Source organism: Agelaius tricolor, unplaced genomic scaffold (assembly GCF_023055355.1).
Source record: "Agelaius tricolor isolate 1412-34295 unplaced genomic scaffold, bAgeTri1.0.p SCAF_60, whole genome shotgun sequence".
Classification (NCBI taxonomy): Eukaryota; Metazoa; Chordata; class Aves; order Passeriformes; family Icteridae; genus Agelaius; species Agelaius tricolor.
Genome location: NW_027269320.1, coordinates 325,125 through 344,819, shown reverse-complemented (window position 1 = coordinate 344,819; position 19,695 = coordinate 325,125). Strand labels below are relative to the sequence as shown.

The window sequence follows — 19,695 nt, the reverse complement described above, 5'->3', positions numbered from 1 at the left end:
CTTCATGCATTGGAATTAATTAGGAGAAATTCAAAGCAAATGAGAGCTATCAATACTGAAACAGGAATTCAGATTCCTCCAGGACACTTTGGTTTATAACTGCTCACTCGAGCTTGGCCTTGCAAAGTGTTCATGTCATGAGAGGAGGAACTGATGCAGAATATCCAGGAGAAATTACAGTAATTCTGTTAAACAATAGTGACCAGGATTGGATTAGTCAACCCCATGACAGGGTAGCACAATTATCAATATTGCAATTTTAAGAAGGATTGTGAAGAAAGGAGATCCACCTGCAATCACCACCGTTTGTGGAGATAAAGGGTTTGGATCCAGCAGGCCTAATAATGGAGCCAGAGTGTGGGTCCAGAGGCCAAATGGCCCTCCCGAGGCAGCTGAAGGAGCAGCTCCTGGGAAAGACAACTCTGAGTCCTGAAACCTGGGCAGGAACAATGGGAATGTGTCCCTGCAGCCAAGTGTTCTGTGTGAGAACAAGTAGATCTGACAGGATATTGTTTTCCACATGCTGCCAGCCCAAATCTCCCTGTTTGCCCCAAGGGCACCTTTGGGAAATGCTCTGATCCACGGGGCTCCATGTGAAGGCTGCTGTGACACTGAGGGACTTGCACAGGAATTGCATCCAGGAGCCCGGGTGCCCCTCAGGGACTGGGACCCGGCCCCTTCCAGCCCGAGGGGAAAGGGCCCCCCCAGGCCTTGTTAGCCCCAGACAGCATGGTAAAGCTGAACAGCAAAGGGCCTGGGGCCATTATTCTGGAATTACCATGGTGCCAGCTCCATGGACACCAGAATTCTTGTTCCTAACTCAAATGAGATTGAGAAAAATGGATGAAGAACGGTGTCACTAAAGTACTACAGGTGTCTGTAAGTTGTACCTTGATAGTCAGCCAGAATCTTTTTCTGCCACAAACACCTCTAGTGTTTCACCAAGGGGTTTGTCATCCAAATGTAATGATGAGTTCTGATGGATTGCTGAGCTTCTTTTGTAATTCTTTGCTAATGATGATGTGCTTTGCTGAGCTTATCCTTTTGTAATTCTTTGCAGCTGTGCATGATATAAATGACACAATTCCTTAAGTTGGTGTCTGTGTCTTTGGTAGTGACCCTGCCCACTGGAGAAACAGGGCCCCCTCTTGCCTAAGTGTTACCTGGGAAGGCAGAAACCCTCCCTCCAAAATTCCCCCTTCCTCCTTATTCCCCCCTTCATACCCTGAGCATGATGTGCTCTGGTCTGGGCTATGCCCGGGGTCAGTTGGGGTCACCTGTCCTGGCTGTGTCCCCTGCCAAGCTCCCCCGCAGCCCCAGCCCCTCCCCAGCGTGGCTGGACGAGGGGCAGGACAGGCCTTGGCTGTGCTGCAGCTCAGCAAGAACAAAACCATCTCTGCGTGCTCAGCGCTGTGCTCAGCACCCGGCCCAGCAGTGTCTCAGTGCCAGGGGCTGTGCCCTCAGTGCCTGCCAGGGCTTTCCATGGCAACTGCCAGGCCAGGTGACCCAGGTGTCCCCCCAGTGCCGGTTGCCATGGAAACAGTGCCCAGCGCTGCCCCTTTCTGTCTGGCTGACCTGGCCTTTGGCCCTGGCAGTGCCCTTGGCTGCTGGTTCCTGGTGCCCGAGCGGCCAGCGCGGCACAGGGCAGGTGGCCATGGCACAGCCCCCAGCAAGGGATCCCCTCTGGCCCTGGGCACTGACACCAGCCCTGAGCAAGGTCCGGCTCCGGGCATTGGTTGCCTTGGCACCAATCTAAGGAACGGGTCCCCGTGGCCGTTGCCATGGCACCTGGTGGCACCAACGAGTGTCACTGCAATTGTACCTGGAACAGCCCCGGCACCGCTTTGTCCTCAGGGTTGCCATGGCAGCCCAGGGCAGCAACAGCTCTGCAGGCAAGGGGCCATGGAACCTGGCTGCAGAAATGGCTCCTTGGGCTGCTTTCCAAGGAAACCTGAACTGATGGGGGTTGCCATGGCACCCAAAGCCAGCAGTGGGGTCAGTGCAGTGTCCATGGCAACAGTCCCTTGCAATGGCCCAGTGCAGGCTGGGATGATGATCCACCCTCACAGCTGGCCCAGGGCAGGTCTGGAGTGGTCTCAGTGGCACCTTGGGCTTGGCACACACTTGAGGAGGGTGTCTGTTTGCAATGGGGAAACTCAAAGAGTTTTAGATTGCTTGAAAAAATAAAAGAAGTAAAGCCGCTCTTTGGCTTTGTGCAGCCAGTTCTCCAAGCAAAGCAGGTCCCAGGTGAGTGAGGAGAGACAGGATGGGGTTGGGGAATGTGGAGCAAGGTTGTCCACACTGGGTCAGACCTCAAGGCACAGCTTCTCTGACCTGGCCAGACCTCCTTAGGAGAGTCCCTGGATCAATATCAATCACAGAATGCTGCAATCACATCCTGTGTAATAGGAACAGCAGTAAAAACACCCTTTAAAATAGGAATACATAGCTCTTAGAAGCTCTTTGAAATATTTCTCCATAACTGTAAAAGGAAATCATCCTGATGAACTGCACGAGAGCAGAAGGAAATCAATGCAGAGCCATGGTTTGTCAGGAGTTGCTTGATCCTAATGAGCCCCGTGGTGCATTTGGAGCTGAGTCTGGAACCTCAGGGCCTGAGAGGGGATTGCACCAACCTTGCCAGGAGTCAAAGTCAGAGGAAAAACTCAAAGTGTCTCAAAGAATGAATGGGTCCCACTGAGGTCCATCCCTAACAGAGGCTCCTCATGGACTCCTTGGAGGAGAGAACTGAAGGCCAGGATTGCAAAAAAACCTCTCAGAGATTCAGAGTGGAAAAGAAAATCCAAACGACCTTAAAAAACTTGGGTACCTCAAAGTATTAATGAGCCCCACTGAGTGTCCATGCAAAGCCTCTCCAGGGACTCGTTAAAGCAGATAATTGGGGCCATGATGCACAAACCTCTCACAGAGTCTGGATCAAAAGGGAAACACCAAGTACCTTAAAATAACTGAAGTACCCTGAAGTATTAATGAGCCCCACTGAGTGTTGTTACTGACAAAGCCTCTCCAGGGACTAATTACAGCAGATTATTGGAGGCCAGGATTGCACAAACCTCTCAGAGACTCCAAGGCAAAAGCCAAGCCCAAAGTCCTTCGAAAAACCTGCAGTCCCTGCAGGGAGCATTCAGGAGCCCCCAGGGCCATTGCTGAGCAAGGCTCCCCAGGGACTCCTTGCAGCAGATCCTTGAGGCCACTGGGATGTGGGCTAGGGGGGGATGCTGAGGGCAGCACAAGGGGCTGACAGTGCCCAGCCTGGCTGGGGCTGGGCCAGGAGGCCCCAGGGCCTCAGGACAAGGTGTCTCCTCCCAGCCCTTGGTGGCACAGACCCTGCTGTGCCCCAGGCCACCAAGACTTGGCTTCTCTTTGTCCCCACCTGTCACCACTGCCTGCAGTTCTCTGCTCGGCCTGGGGCCTGGGGACACTTGCTCAGTCGTGTCCCTCTCTGGGACCCATTAAAAGTCCAAGAAACTTTGAAGTTGGATTCTGACTGGGAGTTCTGGAGGGGTTTCTTCAGCTCCCTCTCAGGGACTGATGTTCAGGGCCTGAGCACAAAGCCCCAGAGGCTGATTAAAGTCCTTGTGCTGTGTCTGTGCTGCTGAGCTGGGCTGGGCTCCTGGCCCAGAGACAGCTCCTGGTCACCAAGAAGAGCTTCAAAAGCACATTTCTCTTGATGAGCAGCTCTTCTGCCAGCCCAGCAGGGCTGGGGCACTGCCTGCAGCCAGCCCGGGCACAGCACAGAGGCACAGAGAGCTTCAATCAGTCAGGGCTGGGAAGGGGCTGAGAAGTGCTTGGGGCACAATCACTGCCAGCCCTTGGCACAGGAACCTCTGGCTGCAGGACAATGCAGCTGCAGCTCCTGGAGCCATCTCCTGCAGCTGGAACATGGCAATGCCTGCAGAGCCTGTGAGTACATTCTCTGCTTGTCTCTTGTGCAGAGCAGCCAGGGGTGCCCAGGGCTGTCCTGCAGAGCAGGGTCCTGCAGCCCAGGGCGCTGTGCTGGGGCAGGGACTCTGCTGCCTGCCAGGGACAGCTCTCAGCCAGCCCTGGCAGCTGCTCCCAGCACAGGGGGACAAGATCTGGGTGGCAGGAGACAGCTGGTGAGGCTTGGGAGTGTTCTCCTTGTGTGGGGAGGATGCTGCATTGTTCAGGACTGCTCCCAGCATGGCATTGAACTGCAGAACATTTCCAAGTAAGAAAATCAGCAGGAAATCAGCACAGAGCCCTTTAGAGGCAGCACCAGTGCTGCTTTTCCAGCCTCCTCAGGGTTGCTCTTGTTAGCATTCAAAAACACATAATCACAGAAGCGATTATATGTGGTGCTTTTTATTCAAGAGCTCTGGGAATCAGGGTAGTTTCCACCTAAATCTGATTCCGACCATACATTCGAGGTGAACGTGTTTTATACTCTATCATTAGTTAACTTTCATGTTAATTATTAAACTTATATTCATCTACTGTATACACAGATTTCAGCTAAACATACCTCCCTTTAAATTTCCAACATAGTTTCCCATAATTCTTCCTTTGGTTATATAATAATTATATTTAATTACTAAACAATCATCACATCTAACAATTATATCTTTTATCATACTGCTTACGCAGGTGCAGTGATCTGAGAAAACACAAAGCCCAATATTTTCAAAGACTATTTTTAACATTTTCCAGGGCTCCACTATCACTCTGACGTTGCCCTCAGAGCCTGCAGAGCCAGAGCTGCCCCTGGGCAGTGCCTGAGCTGGGAGGGCTCTGCAGGGCAGAGCTGAGCCCCCAGGGCTGGGCTGGGCTCTGGCAGCACTGGCAGGGCCCAGCCCTGGGCACAGGGAAGCAGCTGCTGGCAGGGACAGCTCCAGGCAGCAGAGCCCTGGGCAGGCAGTGGGGGGGAAGTGCCCCCAGCCTGTGCTGGGATATTTCAAGTCCTCTCCAAAGCCAACTATTCCATGATTACTTTTCTTACAGATCCCCATGCCAAGGCACCACAAATGTCCAACAGCAGCTGCATCAGGCACTTCCTCCTGCTGGCATTGGCAGACACGCGGCAGCTGCAGCTCCTGCACTTCTGCCTCTTGCTGGGCATCTCCCTGGCTGCCCTCCTGGGCAACGGCCTCATCATCAGCGCCGTAGCCTGCGGCCACCACCTGCACACGCCCATGTTCTTCTTCCTGCTCAACCTGGCCCTCGCTGACCTGGGCTCCATCTGCACCACTGTCCCCAAAGCCATGCACAATTCCCTCTGGGACACCAGGAACATCTCCTACACTGGATGTGCTGCACAGCTCTTTTTCTTTCTGTTCTTCCTTGGATCAGAGTATGTCCTCCTGACCGTGATGTGCTACGACTGCTACGTGTCCATCTGCAAACCCCTGCACTACGGGACCCTCGTGGGCAGCAGAGCTTGTGCCCACATGGCAGCAGCTGCCTGGGCCAGTGCCTCTCTCAATGCTCTCATGCACACGGCCAATACATTTTCCCTGCCCCTGTGCCATGGCAATGCCCTGGGCCAGTTCTTCTGTGAAATCCCACAGATCCTCAAGCTCTCCTGCTCCATATCCTACCTCAGGGAACTGGGGCTCATTGCTGTTAGTGCCTGTTTAGCTCTTGGTTGTTTCATGTTCATTGTTTTCTCCTATGTGCAGATCTTCAGGGCTGTGCTGAGGATCCCCTCTGAGCAGGGACGGCACAAAGCCTTTTCCACCTGCCTCCCTCACCTGGCCGTGCTCTCCCTGTTCCTCAGCACTATCATATTTGCTCACCTGAAGCCCTGCTCCATGTCCTCCCCATCCCTGGATCTGGCCCTGTCAGTTCTGTACTCGGTGGTGCCTCCAGCCCTGAACCCCCTCATCTACAGCCTGAGGAACCAGGAGCTCAAGGCTGAAGTGAGCAGACTGATGACTGGATGGTTTCGGAAACAATAAACTATTGGCCAATTTCTGCAAATCACTTGTAATGAAAGTCATCTTTGATACTTCTTGTTGGTTTCATTTTGGAAGTTCTTTTTCTTTTTTTTACTTTTTTCATATTATCTACAAAGAAAAGCCATTGTTTGTGCCATTTCTCATTTTGTTTCTCTACATCTTTACTGTGGCCACAGACTGTGTCAATGAGGGGTTGTGCTCTTGGTGGCTTTAAAGGAACTAAAGGATCTCCTAGCAGAGTTTTCTGCAGAGATGCCCTTGTGTTGCCTTCTCTGGAGCTGCAGCAGCAATGTCTGTGTGCAGAGCTGGGGGCAGATCAGTGCTGGCACAGCAGCTCTGTTCCTGCTGGCCACACCATTCCTGATCCAGGCCAGGAGCCATTGGCCTTCTTGGCCACCTGGGCACACTGCTGCCTTATGTCCAGCCTGCTTTCCATCAGTCCCTGCAGGGCCCTTTCTGCCTGGCTGCTCTCCAGCCACTCTGTCCCCAGCCTGTAGCACTGGGGCCAAATATCAGGGCCTGGCACTTGGATTTGTTAAACCTCACCTTGTAGGATTCATCCCCTGGATCCAGCCTTTCAAGGTCCCTGTGAAGATCACTCCTATGTTCCCTCAGATCAAAGCTCACATCCAGCTCGGTGACATCTGCAAAGATGTCCTTGGTTCCATGGGGCCCCTCAGTGTCACAATGGGCTCTTGGTCACACCAGGCCCTGCACTGTCACACTGGTCTCCTTGGTTCCATGGGGCCCCAAAATGTGACAATAGTCCCCTTGGTTCCATGGGGCCCCAAAATGTGACAATGGTCCCCTTGGTTCCATGGGGCTTCACAGTGTCACAATGTTCTCGTTGGTGCTGCAGTTCCACAGTGGCCCCTTGGTTCCATGGGGCCCAGAGTGTCACAAAGGCCCCATGGCCATATGAGGTCCCACACTGTCACCATGGTCTCTGGGGTTCCTCAGTCTCCCAATGGTCTCCTTGGTTTTGCAGGGTCAAAATGGTGAAACCCCTTGGTTACACGAGGCCCTGCAGTGTCACAATGGCCTCTGTGGTTCCACGAGGGCCCAGAGTGTCACGGGGCACTCCCTGGGTCCATTTGGCCCCACAGCACAGCAATGGAGCCCTGGTTCTGTGGGGCTGCACGGTGTCACCATGGTCCTCTTAGTTCCACGAGGCCCTGCAGTGTCACAATGGCCCCAGAGTGTCCCAATCATCAGAGAATGACAGAATCAAATAGGCTGGAAAAGACCTTTGGGATCATCAAGTCCAACCCATGCCCTGATACTGCCTTGTCACCCAGACCATGCCACTGAGTGCCACTGGAGAGGGACAGTGACTCTGCCACCTCCCCCCTGGCCAGCCCATTCCAGTTCCCACTCACCCTTTCTGTGGAGAACTCCTTCCTATTGTCCAGCCTGAGCCTCCCCTGGCGCAGCTTAAGGCTGTGTCTTCTTGCCCTGCCCTCCAGCAGATCCACACTCACACCCAGCTTGGTGCCATCTGCACTTTGTGAATGCTGGACTCGATCCCCTCACCCAGACCATCAGTGAAGATATTAAACAGGACTGGGCCCAGCACAGATCCCTGGGGACAGCACCAGTGCCTGGACACCAGCTGGGTGCAGCACCATCCCCACCACTCTCTGGGCCCAGCCTCCAGCCAGCTCTTAAATCTCCCAGCGAGGAGGGAACCTGCCCAAGCTGTGGGCTGCAGCTTTTCCAGGGAATGCTGTCAGAGACAGAGTCAAAGGCTCTGCTGGAGTCCAGGCACACAACATCCACAGCCTTTCCCACATCCACAGCTGGGTCACCTGGGCATAAAAGGAGACCAGGTTGGTCAGGCAGGACCTGCCACCCCTAAATCCACGCTGGCTGGCTCTGATCCCTGGGCCATCCTGTGGGTGCCCTGTGATGGCACTCAAGGTGCTCTGTTCCATAACCTTGCCAGGCACCCAGGTCAGGCTGACAGGCCTGGAGTTCCCCAGCTCCTCCTTCCAGCCCTTCCTGGGGATGGGCTCACACTGGCACCTCCAGTGCTCTGGGCCCTCCCTGCTGAGCCAGGACTGATGGTAAATGATGGAGAGCAGCTTGGGGAGCTCATCCACAGCTCCCTCATCCCCCTAGGATGGATCCAATCTGATCCCATACACCTGTGAGCATCTGAGTGGCTCAGCAGGTCAGCAGCTGCTTCCTCCTGGATTCCAGGGGGCTGTTCTGCTCCCTGTGCCCATCTACCAGCTCAGGAGAACACTTGTCCTGAGGACAACCTGTCCTAATATTAAAAATTGAGACAAAAAAGGTGTTCAGTAGCTCAGCCTTTTCCTTATCTTTATTTACTCTACTTTCCACTGCATCGAATAAATAGTAGAGGTTCTTTTTCTCCCTCCTTTTGCTATTATTTTTTTTAAAACCTTTTTTTTTACAGAAGCTGCCAGGTTAAGTTCTATCTGAGCTTTCACATCTCAACTTTTCTTTCTGAATAACCCATCGAAATCCTTAAATGCTTCCTGAGTTCCCACAAAAGCTCCATGGGCAGCCAGGCCAGTCATTTTCCTCACCAGCTCATCTTTTGCCACACTGGGACAGGCTGCTCCTTCCCCCTTAAGATTACTTTCTTGAAATGTGTCCATCCTTCCTGGACCCCATTTGTTTATACAGGCTATTTCCCTTAAAGAAATCAGTACCTGATTTGGTACTCCCCAAATCTGCACCCTGAACAGCCAAAGTCTGCCCTTCCTAATTGCTGTGTAGAAGTTTTGTTACTGCCTCTCTTTCTTACCCAGAATATTGAAAACTTGAAAACCCCAATGTTCCAGTGGGCCTGGCTGAGCTGGCAGGACCCTGAGGCTGCTGAACTTCCAGTTCCCCTTCTCACACAATGGGCCTTGTGTGGTTTCCATTGGCCTGGGGATGTGGAGAACAAGCTCCAGGTGTCAGCTCACCTGGTGTAGGCAATTGATCATCTGGTAACATGAGATCACAGAGTGGGCTATGACATCACAGAGTGGGTAATGTGAGGTCATTGAGAAGCTGTGACATCATAGATTGCCTCTGTGATGTCACAGCACCAGCTGTGACATCACAGAGCAGACTATGACATCACTGAGTTGGCTGTGACATCAGAGACCGCCTGTGTGACATTAGAGAAGGGGCTGTGAGCTCACAGGGCAGGCTGTGCCATCCCAGAGGGGCTGTGTGCCATCCCAGCAGGGCTGTGTCAGGTCACTGGGTTGGTCACTCGGCCCCAGCTCCCCCTCTCAGTTTCTCCCAACAAGTCCAATGCTGTCCATGCCCAGCGGGGTCCCTGTCCCCCGGGATCCCCCCGGCCCACCTGGAGCCACAGCCTCCACCAAAGGATGTTCCACAGGATCCACCCCAGAGCCTGACATGGGGACAAGGGGCAGGGGCTGTGTGACCAGGACATCAAGGACGGGGATTATCCAGGTCACTGTGGCCTGGCTTGGGTTGCCCAGGGCAGGAAAGATGTCTGGCAGCTGCAGCAGGGTCTGGGAAGGGCCTCCAAGGTGGGGCTGGAGCCCTTGGGCTGTGAGCAGAGGCTGAGGGAGCTGGGCTTGTCCAGCCCAGAGCAGGGAAGGCTGAGGGGCTCCTCATCCCAGCCTGGCAGTGCCAGCGAGGAGGGGATGGAGAACACAGAGCCAGGCTCTTCACCGGGGGCCTGGTGGGAGACAAAAGCCAATGGGTGGGAGGGGAAAGAGGGGAGATCAGCCAGGACAAGAGGAGATGAAATGAGTCAGGCTGGTTTCAGCATTTCCTCAGCACCAGAGCAGCCTGACTTCCCTTCTCCATCCACCTCTGACAGCTTTGCAAATCAGGAATTGTTGGAGCTGTTTCCCCCCCACTCCAAGATGAGCATCCTGATACAAGGACTTGATTGTGTTTATATCTATCACAGAACCATGTTTGTCAAAAATTATTTTTAGTATGAAAATCACTTGTGGGTGGTGGACTCATCAGATGCTGCTGGGACATTGCACATAGCTCAGGGAAGAGCATGATTGTTATTAAATTGTGTCCTGTTTAACTATGGTCTGTTGGCCATGAAGAGAAACTTTCTGTGCCTCTGAGTCTCACCAGTTCCTGACCCCAAAGGACACAAACCTGATGAGTTGTGGTTCCCACCCCAATGGTGGCACTTGCACCTCCTTCCATCGCAAGAGCAGAGCTCCCATGTCCCCGAAAGTCCCTGGCAATGCAGGGATGAAGGAAACAGGACAGGCTGTGGGGATCAGGGGCAGGGCAGAGCCAGGGAGAAAAAAGACTTTTGCATTTGGTGTAGCTGTGCCTTCCCTTGCCTTTGCCGGCTGACAAGAAATGAACATCCCTCTGTGTCTCAGGCAGCTCCTTCTGCAAGGAAAGCAGGTGGGAGTTGGAGCCAAGGAGCTGAAAGCTGCAGGTGCAGCCTGGGCTGGAGGCAGCTCAGATTTGCACAAGGCTGCTCTGAGTGCCAGGGCTTGGATGGGGGAAATGGTGGGCTGGGGGTAGGGACAGAGTCTGATTGATTGTCAGCCATGAAGGGTCTTGATTTTCATATCTATTCAAACTGCATGAGAAGGTACTTGGATTCAGTGTCAGTTGGAGATTGCTATTAACAGGAAAAAAAAACCAAACTAAACAGGACCTAAAAAATTTTTTCTCACCGTCATTTTAAATAGAACATATTCAGTTGAATGCACTTCTGAAATCTCTCTTATTAACCACACAAGATTTGGAAACTGAAATCTAATTATTCCCAGAGGCTTGGCTTGTTAAGTTGCTCTGAATGTTAATGAGCCCTGAGACACTGAATTCCTGCACTGAAGAGCTGAAGGCTGAACAAGCCTCTGGAGCAGGGAAATTCAGCAGCAGCCTCCAAGTTGCTGAGGATGTCAGCAGCCCCCAGTGAGGCCATCCCTGCCCAGAGAGCGTGGGGGAATGGGCAGACAAGGAGAGCGTCCCTGGGGCTGGGGCAGCACAACTCAGAGGCACCAGCGGCTCCAGCTGGGCAATGGAGTGTGGAATGTGGCTGGGAAAGCCCTGCCTGGGCTGGGCCAAGCAGGACACACAAGCATCCCCCAAACAATTCTCTCAAGAAGACAATTAAAAGGAATTAAAGTTGTTTGTGTACTCTGAATTGGACTCCCTGGAGAAATACCAACAAAGATTCTCAGGAGCTCAAAAGAACAAAACAGGCCCTACTGGGAGCTTTAGAAAACCAGAGAAACTTCAGCAAATGGTTTATTATGACACAGTAGTGGTTTTAGTTTGTTAATTTAAGATTTTTCTAATATTGAGATTTCTTAATCAATGTATTGATGAGTGTGGTGAGTTTTAGTGTTGGTTAATTATTTATGTATTTATTTTGTTGTGAGATAGGATTACGGGAAAGGTAAACTAGGCCTAACATTTTAAGAGGGTATAAAGAAATTTTTATTAAAAGTAAATTGAAAAAGAAAAAAGTAGTAAGAATTAAAATAAACCCTTTAGAACACTTTTTTTTTCTTTATAACTTTTTCTTTTTACTGACAATGTAAAGTAAGTAAACTTAAAATTTCTAGTTTGTTTACTATTTCTAGAATAGTCTTTTTTTAGTTTACTTCGGGAAAGAAGTCTTGCTTGCTAAGTTTATGGAGATTTTTTTACAAGAAGAAAAATTTTTTTTTGTGGTTCTTAATTCTATCATGGATAACAGTTGTCTGGGGAACTTTGTTCTTGTGAAGTTGTTTTTATTGCTGCAAGCTTTTTTACAGCTTGTAGATGGGCCATGTCAACTTATGGGGTGTTGTTTTAAAGATGGATTCTTTAAGGGTAAAAGTTTTTATTTTTTACTTTTAAAATTATTTTTATCTCTGGGAATAGAGATCTTCTCTTGGGGATAATGGATTACTTGGATTTTTTTTCCCTCCTGTTTAAACTTTTGATGAAATTACAGTTATTTTAACATTTGTTTATTTTATTATGGAGGGGATTTTTTGATATTAATTGTAATTTTTTTTTTAAGTTTTTTGTGTTATAAAGAAAAAGAATTTTTTCATTATAGTTTACAAGAGTATTTTAGTTTTTAGATTAAGGTATTTTTTCTTCTTTTTTATTTGGGATTTAATTTCTCCTTTACTGACTTTAATGGTTTTATATATATATTTTTATATGCTGGTATTTTGTTTTTTTCTTTTACTCAATGGAGCAATGAAGTATTGAAAGGATTAACACCTGACCTGCCAGTAACTTGTGGTGGAAGTTGCGGTTGGGTTGTGTTAGGATTGGTTTTATGGTTGGTTTTGGGGGTTTTTTTGTGTTTAATTTTAGTTGTAGGGTTATTTTGTATGGGTGTAGGTTGTAGGGGTTTTTGGTTTGAGTTGTGTTGGGGGGAGGGGACTTAATGGTAATATTTTAATGGTTGTGGCTGGCTTTGTTCTGGTTGGGGTAGCCTCTTTTGTTTTCCTGTTTGGGAGTTGTTGGGGTTTGGTTTGGTCAGAATGGGGCTGATGGGGGGGGGGGGGGGCAGCCTGGGGAGGGGGGAAGGGGCTCAGCCCATGGCAGGGTTGCTTGGTTTGGTTTGGTTTGGTTTGCTTTGCTTTGCTTTGCTTTGCTTTGGTTTGGTTTGGTTTGCTTTGGTTGAGATGGGGGCCGGGGCCAGGGCCCGCTGCTTCTTTGTTGGCAGGAAAAGAAAGAGGAGGTTCCTGGGTTTTTTCATCTTTAACATTTGTGTTTCACAGGGCGTGTTCAGTATCTCAGTGGTTTAACAGATTGTCAGTGACACAAAAAGTTTTGTATTACGTTTTAAAATTCTTCTCATATCAAACTACGACAAAAATTAAACCAACCAAAACACTTTTCAAAGCATTGACTTGGCCCATTCAACTTCACAAACTCTAAGCCTGTTCAATTTAATGTTAATCAAAATTTACAGGAGCACAGAAATAGAAGAAGACACAGAAAGAGAGAAAGACAAGAAAGATTTAGAGAAGCACACACACAGCTACCAACTCCTGGATTCCAGCACTGTTCTCTGATGGAAATTCCAAGAGGATGCAGGGTCAAGATGTGTGCTTGCCTTGTGGTCAGCCTTCAATACCCCTTGGTCTCCCTGGGCCCTTCCCCCAGGTGGGGCTTGGGCTCATTTGGTCCCTCAGGAGCTGGGCTGGGGCTGCAGAGGTGGCTGTGGAGCATTGCCTGTGCTGTGCCAGGGACTGGCAGCCACTGCTGGGCTGGGATAGAGGCTCTGGGGGGATTGGGGTTCCAGGGCAGGGCAGGGCTGGGCTTCCAGGGCAGGGCAAGGCTGGACCTGCCCCTTCCTCCCCCACACACAAAATGTTTTGAGCCAACAATCTCCGCCAGACTCTCACAACAGGGAATGTTGGAGGTGCAATCCAAATTCTACTTATGGGTGCCTGGAGGAGAACAGTTCTTTTCCATAGGAAGGAAAGCACAGAGCTCCAGGGTTTGGAAGGCAGGTGAGAGCCTCACTAGGCCAAGGCCATTCAGACTTGTCAGAAATGACATATTTTGTCTGGGAGCTATCTTTGGATGTAGGGAATTTTGGAGGTAGAATCCCAACCTCGGCCATGGGCACGTGGAGAAGCAGGACAGTTCTTTCCCATGGGAAGGAAATCTCAGAGCCTTCCCCAATGTTTTGGGACAGATGGGAGGTGAAACCAATGCAAGACAGACTTGTCCTGGCAATATTCCTATGGGAGCAATCCCTGGATATAAGGAAATTTGGAGGTGAAATCCCAATTCTGTCCATGGGTACCTGGTGGAGAAGGAGAGTTCTTTTCCATTGGGAAGGAAAGCACAGAGCCCCAGTGCTTCAGCAGCAGATGAGAAGAGACCTTCAACATGCCAAGGTCAGCTGGACCAGTCAGGTGGTCCCTGGGAGGCCAAGCCAGCCAGACCTGTTCCATGTTCTTTTGGTTTTATGGTGCCCCATAGTGTCACAATGGCTCCCTGGACCCATGGGGCCCTGCAGTGTCATAATGGTGACTTGATTCAATGGGGTCCAGCAGTGTCACAATAGACCCTTCTTTTGATTGAGTTCCACAGTGTCCCAGTGGCCCCAAGGTTTCATAAAAAAGTGTCACAATGGTCCCAATGATTCCATGAGGCCCTGCAGTGTCACAATGGTCTCTGTGGTTCCACAGGCCCCACAATGTCACAGGACTCCTCGGTTCCATGAGCCCTGCAATGTCACAATGGACCTTTGGACCCTGGGGGTTTGCAGTGTCACAATGGTCTCCTTTGGCTCCACAGTGCCACAATGGACCATTGGTGACAGGAGGCCCCTCTGTGTCACCCTGGACCTTTGGTTCCATGCAGCCCTGCAGTGTCACAAAGGCCTCTTGGTTTCATGAGGCCCCACAGTATCACAATGGTCCTCTTGGATCTGTGGGGACCCCCAGGGTCACAATGGTCTCATGGTTTCCATGAGGCCTCACAGTGTCACAAGGCTTTGCTTATTCCATAGGGCCCCACAGTGTCCCAATGATTCTATGAGTCTCCATGATTCTATGAATCCCTCAGTGTCACAATGGACCTTGGTTCCATGAGGCTCTGAAGTGTCCAAATGGTCTCTCCATTAGGTTCTATGAGGTCTTGCAATGTCACAACTGACCTTTGGCTCCCTGGGGTCTTGCAGTGTCACAACGGCCCCTTGGTCTCATGACACCTCAAAGTGTCACAATGGCATTACAATTCCAAGAGTCCCCACAGTGTCACAATGGACTCTTGGTTTGATGGGGCCTCTCAGTGTCACAATGATCCCTACATTCCATGGAGCCACAGAGTGTTGTAGTGCGTTCTTATATTTTGTAATACTTTGAAGTAGTTGGTTTTGTATCCCCATGTTTTTCCCAAATGGCTTATCCCAGACTGTACCCCCCCCCCCCCCCCCTCCTTTTCCCTCTACTTGTGTTATCCCTTTCCCGGGATAAGATCTCCAAAACCCCCACCCTGGCTCTCTGCCAGTCACCTCGACATCCCAGCCCCCTACCTAGAAGTTTCGGTCCAAGTTGTCGAGTGATTAGCCAGGGGCCAAGGGTCAACCCCCCAAGTCCTGCCCCATACGCTGTTTTGTATGTCTGTCCCCCCAGCACCCATCCCCCAGAGATACCTATTGGTCAGTAGGATTTTATCTATGTTAGTTTCCTCCCCCCTTTAAATGTAAGCTCCGAACATCCCCCAGCGCTCTCGGCAGGAACCCCCTGAGGTATAGGAGCTCCCTCGGGACTCCTTAATAAAACCTTGGAATACCCCCTGCTGGGAGTCGGCCCCTTTCCTCTTCCACCGACGTCTCGGTCGTCTCTGCTGCAACGAAGGCAACCAGCCTGAGTGCCCTCAGCACCCTCGGGGCACAGAGAGTGTCTCCCTGCAGTCGGCCGTGGTGGGGCTACCCCCCCCACTCTCCGCCGACCCGGGTAAGGCCCAGGGACAGTGAGAGGCCTGCAGAGAGACTGGGACAGCTTGGCGCCCAGCCGTGGGGCTCTGGGACCATTCCAGGAGCCCACGGAAAGGGGCTCGGACATACTTTCAGTCTGTTCGATAAGCCTTCGGCCGACAAGCTACCTCAGGAAAGAAAAAACTCCGTTTTAGTGAGTTGCTCTCCTGTGGACGAAACTGGGAGCTTCGAAGTACCCCAAGAAGTCAGTTTCAGGTGGAAATCAACATCCCAGGCTTTTTCGTTCCCCTCTCCTGCAGCTGGATCGGTAAGTTTTACCCTTCTCTTGTTTCTCCCCTCTTTGGGAGGGGGTGTTTCCCTGCCCTTTATTCTCAGGCCCGCCGCGGAGGGCTGAAGTTTTTTTTTCTCTCTATTGTGGGCAGGCTGCCAGCTGTAGGCTTTCTCCTCCCCCCCCCACCTGGGTTGCTGAAATTTGAGATACAAATTTAAAATCAGAGCCAAAATGGGTGCTAGGCTTTCTGTATCTCACAAGGGTGTCTATTATCATCTTTTAAACATTCTTAAGAGTGAAAAAATCCGATTTTCAAAAACAGATGTTAAACAGTTCGTCAGATGGCTTTTTGTTCACATTCCTGACGTGTCCACTGAAAATCTCAGTGATTTGGCTTTTTGGGACAAAATTGGTAGTGAATTATTGAAGGCAGGGAAAGCAGGAGACACATCTCCGTCAAAATTCGCTTTTTTAGCCCTGCAGATAAGAAATGTTGTAAAATTTAATTTAAAGATGCAAGAACAGCCATCCGGCAACAGTTTCAATATCTCTGTCTCCCAAAAACCCGATCTACCCCCCTCCGAGTTCGGTTCTCCCTCCCCCACTCACCTCCCCCCACCCCCAGCCCCTGCACAAACCCCTGCCCCCCCCCCAGAGGCTTCCTGTCTCCAACCCGGACACTTCTGCCCTGAATTCCCGAAATCTTACCCTCCCCCCTGCTTCCACAAGTTATAATACCGTGTCTCACAACCTTAGTGCCCGCCTTGGTACCCCTGAGACGCGCCCGGTAATTTCCCCGGACCATAATGGCGGACACCACGTGGCAATGGTGGTTTCCTCGCCTTCCCATAATCCCTTTCGCTCTCCCAACAACCCATTCTGCTCAGAGCACCCCGCCCCCGAAACCCGCCCTCCCGCCCTTCCCCCGTCTCCTCCTCCGGCCCCTCCGGCCCCTCCTCCGGCTCCTCCCGCCCCGGCCCCGGCCGCCCCTCCCGCTCTGGCCCCGGCCGCCCCTCCTGCTCTGGCCCTGGCCGCCCCCGCCCCCTCAGAGCTCTGCCCGCCCGCCGCGGGCTCCCTCCGCCCCCCCCACGGCCCGCCCTCCGGCGCCCAGAGCAGTGTAACAAGAGACGCTGTTGCTGGGAGTCAGAACCCGGAAACAGGACAGTCCTTTTCTGCTGCCCCTGTCTCATATATTCCAGATGTCACCGGGGCATTCCAGCCAAATTATAGCCCCCTTTCTGTTGATTCTGTTAAAGAACTAGCCAAAGCCCAAAAAGATTTTGGCAGATCAAGTGAATATTTTAGAGGGCTCCTTAAAGCTACATTATTCGCTCACATTCTAACCCCTGCTGATATAAAACACCTTTTTTCCTGCCTGTTATCCTCTTCTGAATATCTCTTGTGGGAGGTTGCATGGCAAAAAGGATTGAGAGCAATTTTACCAGCTCTGTGGGCTGATGAAGCTACTGCTCGTGATGTTTATGGTAACATGTTATCTCTCGATCACCTCTGTGGACAGGGAGGTTGGGAAGATAGCGTGACCCAGGCAGAAAGCATTCCCACAAGGGCTTTCAGAGAATGTGCTAGAGCAGCTGAGAAAGCTTTCTTTGGGCTCCGTCCTAGTATTCCAATTGAAAATTATTTGAAAATAACACAATCTCCATCTGAGTCCTTTTTGAGTTTTGTGGAAAGGTTGAGAAAAGCTGTTGAATTGCAAGTTCAGAATGAAGGAGCCAGGATGGAAATCCTCACCGAGATTGCTAAAGAAAATGCCAATGAGAAGTGCAAAGCTGCTATTCTCAGCCTGCCTCTTGACCCAACGCCTACGCTGCAGGCCATGCTTGAAGTGTGTGAGAAGAAAGTTACCATTACCCTCGCTGACACCGACGAGAGACCAAAACCACAGAGGAGGATTGCTGCAGTGGAAACCCCTGAGCCATCATTCACCAGCCAGCTCCAGCATGTCATGAGACCACAAGAGAGAATCTCCAGCTCTAATCGACCTTGCCATCTTTGTGGGAAGTTGGGGCATTGGATGCCAGACTGCCCTCTGAAAAAGCAGTTTTTAGATTTTAAATACAATATGCTTAAAAACCAGAATTCCCCAAAGGACCACCTCTCAAAAAACTGAGTAAAGAGCGCTCCTTTCCCCAGCGCTATGACAAAAATAGGGTGGGCTCAATTCAAGTACGGGGGAGGGAAAAGAAATCTAGTGTAAAAGATGTATCGGTGCCAAGCGAGGCACTGGCTTTGAACAAAACAGAACATTCATTTCATTGGAATAATCCCAGACCAATTTTAACCACTGACTCTTCACATAATCCTTACAGGCTGGCGTTGACCGAACCTCTCCATCTCAGAGACACTAACTGGCATTTCATATCTGTTAACCCTGAACAACCAGGTACTTGGACACAGCTTTGCCAGAAACGTCACAGTAAGTATGTCGTCCTTGGGGACACAAAACACACACCCCAAGAAATTATTATTCCTCCGGGTCTCATATCATCAGACCCGAAACAATTTGTCATATGGCTTCACTGTACTCATCCACCCGTGTACTTGCCCAAAGGCCAAATCATAGCCCAAGCCATCCCAGTACCTGAGCCTCCATGGGACCAGGAGCAAGCAGACACCCTCAGAGGTAAACTCCTTCCCAATGTCTGCTGGACTCAGGTATTGGGAAAAGAAAAACCCAAGCTATCATGTGGGTTACACCGTGGTGGCGAGTACAAGTCCATACAAGGACTTCTAGATACTGGAGCAGATGTCACGATCATTCCATCTAAAGAGTGGCCATCACACTGGGAATTGCAAAACGTAGCAGGACACGTGCAAGGTGTAGGGGGAATTCAATTGGCAAGACAGTCAAAAAACGTTGTTCAAATTGAGGGACCCAATGGCAAAATAGCTTCCATTCGCCCGTTTGTTTTAGACTACACAGAGCCCCTCTGGGGCAGAGATTTAATGGTTCAATGGGGAACCACAATTGACATCCCAGAAAACCCGCAGGTTTTTCGGGGAGCGGTCGCTGAGGTGCGCCACGCCCAAAAATTGATTTGGAAAACTGATACTCCAATAAGGGTAGTTCAGTGGCCGCTCAATAAAACCAAATTAAAGGCGCTTGAAGAACTTGTACAAGAGCAGTTAGAAAAAGGTCACATTGTGGAGACCACGTCGCCGTGGAATTCGCCTGTCTTTGTCATTAAAAAACCAAACAAAGACAAGTGGAGACTACTCCATGACCTCCGTCAAATCAACAACGTTATTGAGGACATGGGCTCCCTACAACCAGGAATGCCCTCACCAAGCATGCTTCCACAAAATTGGTCTTTAGCTGTAATTGACATCAAAGATTGTTTTTTTCACATTCCCCTACATCCTGACGATGCTCCGCGTTTTGCCTTCTCGGTTCCCACCATTAACCTGGAGGCCCCAATGAAGAGATACCATTGGACGACCCTCCCTCAGGGACTAAAAGTCAGTCCTGTGATTTGCCAGAGGTATGTTTCTTCCTTGTTGTCTCCAGTCCGTGAAGCTGCAGGAGATTCCATCATCCTGCACTACATGGATGACATCCTGGTGTGTGCCCCAAGTGATGACATGCTTACTCACACACTTGACCTGACAATCAATGCATTGGTTGCTGCAGGGTTCGAGCTCCAAGAAGAAAAGATTCAAAAGATGCCACCTTGGAAGTACCTGGGCCTTGAAATTGGAAAGCGGACCATTGTGCCGCAAAAATTGACTATCAAACATGATATCAAAACCTTAGCGGATCTCCATCAACTTTGTGGATCCTTAAATTGGGTGAGACCTTGGCTAGGCATTTCCACCGAAGACCTAGCCCCCCTTTTCAATTTGTTAAAAGGGGGAGATGACCTTAGTGCTCCTAGGACCCTCACCCAGGAAGCGAAAACCGCACTGGAGAAAGTTCAGGAAATCATGTCTACTAGACAGGCCCACAGGTGCCAGCAGGGTCTCCCCTTCAAATTTATCATCTTAGGCAAACTGCCACATCTCCATGGTATGATTTTTCAGTGGGAAACTGTCCAGGCAAAGAAAAAGGACCAGGTCAAGAAAGATCCCCTCTTAATTAT

At 50.6% G+C, this 19,695-nt stretch overlaps 1 protein-coding gene across 1 annotated transcript; it reads left to right on the top strand.

Moving 5' to 3' along the window:
- Positions 1–5,003: 5,003 nt before the first annotated feature.
- LOC139605114 (olfactory receptor 14A16-like) lies at positions 5,004–5,979 on the top strand. Its single transcript, XM_071456502.1, has one exon. The coding sequence runs from the start codon at positions 5,004–5,006 to the stop codon at positions 5,934–5,936; it is 933 nt and encodes a 310-aa protein (XP_071312603.1). The 3' UTR covers positions 5,937–5,979.
- The last annotated feature ends 13,716 nt before the right edge of the window (positions 5,980–19,695 follow it).

What these genes read in the sequence shown, in the direction of transcription:
- LOC139605114 (XM_071456502.1), top strand. Translation starts at nt 5,004, where the DNA reads ATGTCCAACAGCAGCTGCATCAGGCACTTCCTCCTGCTGGCATTGGCA.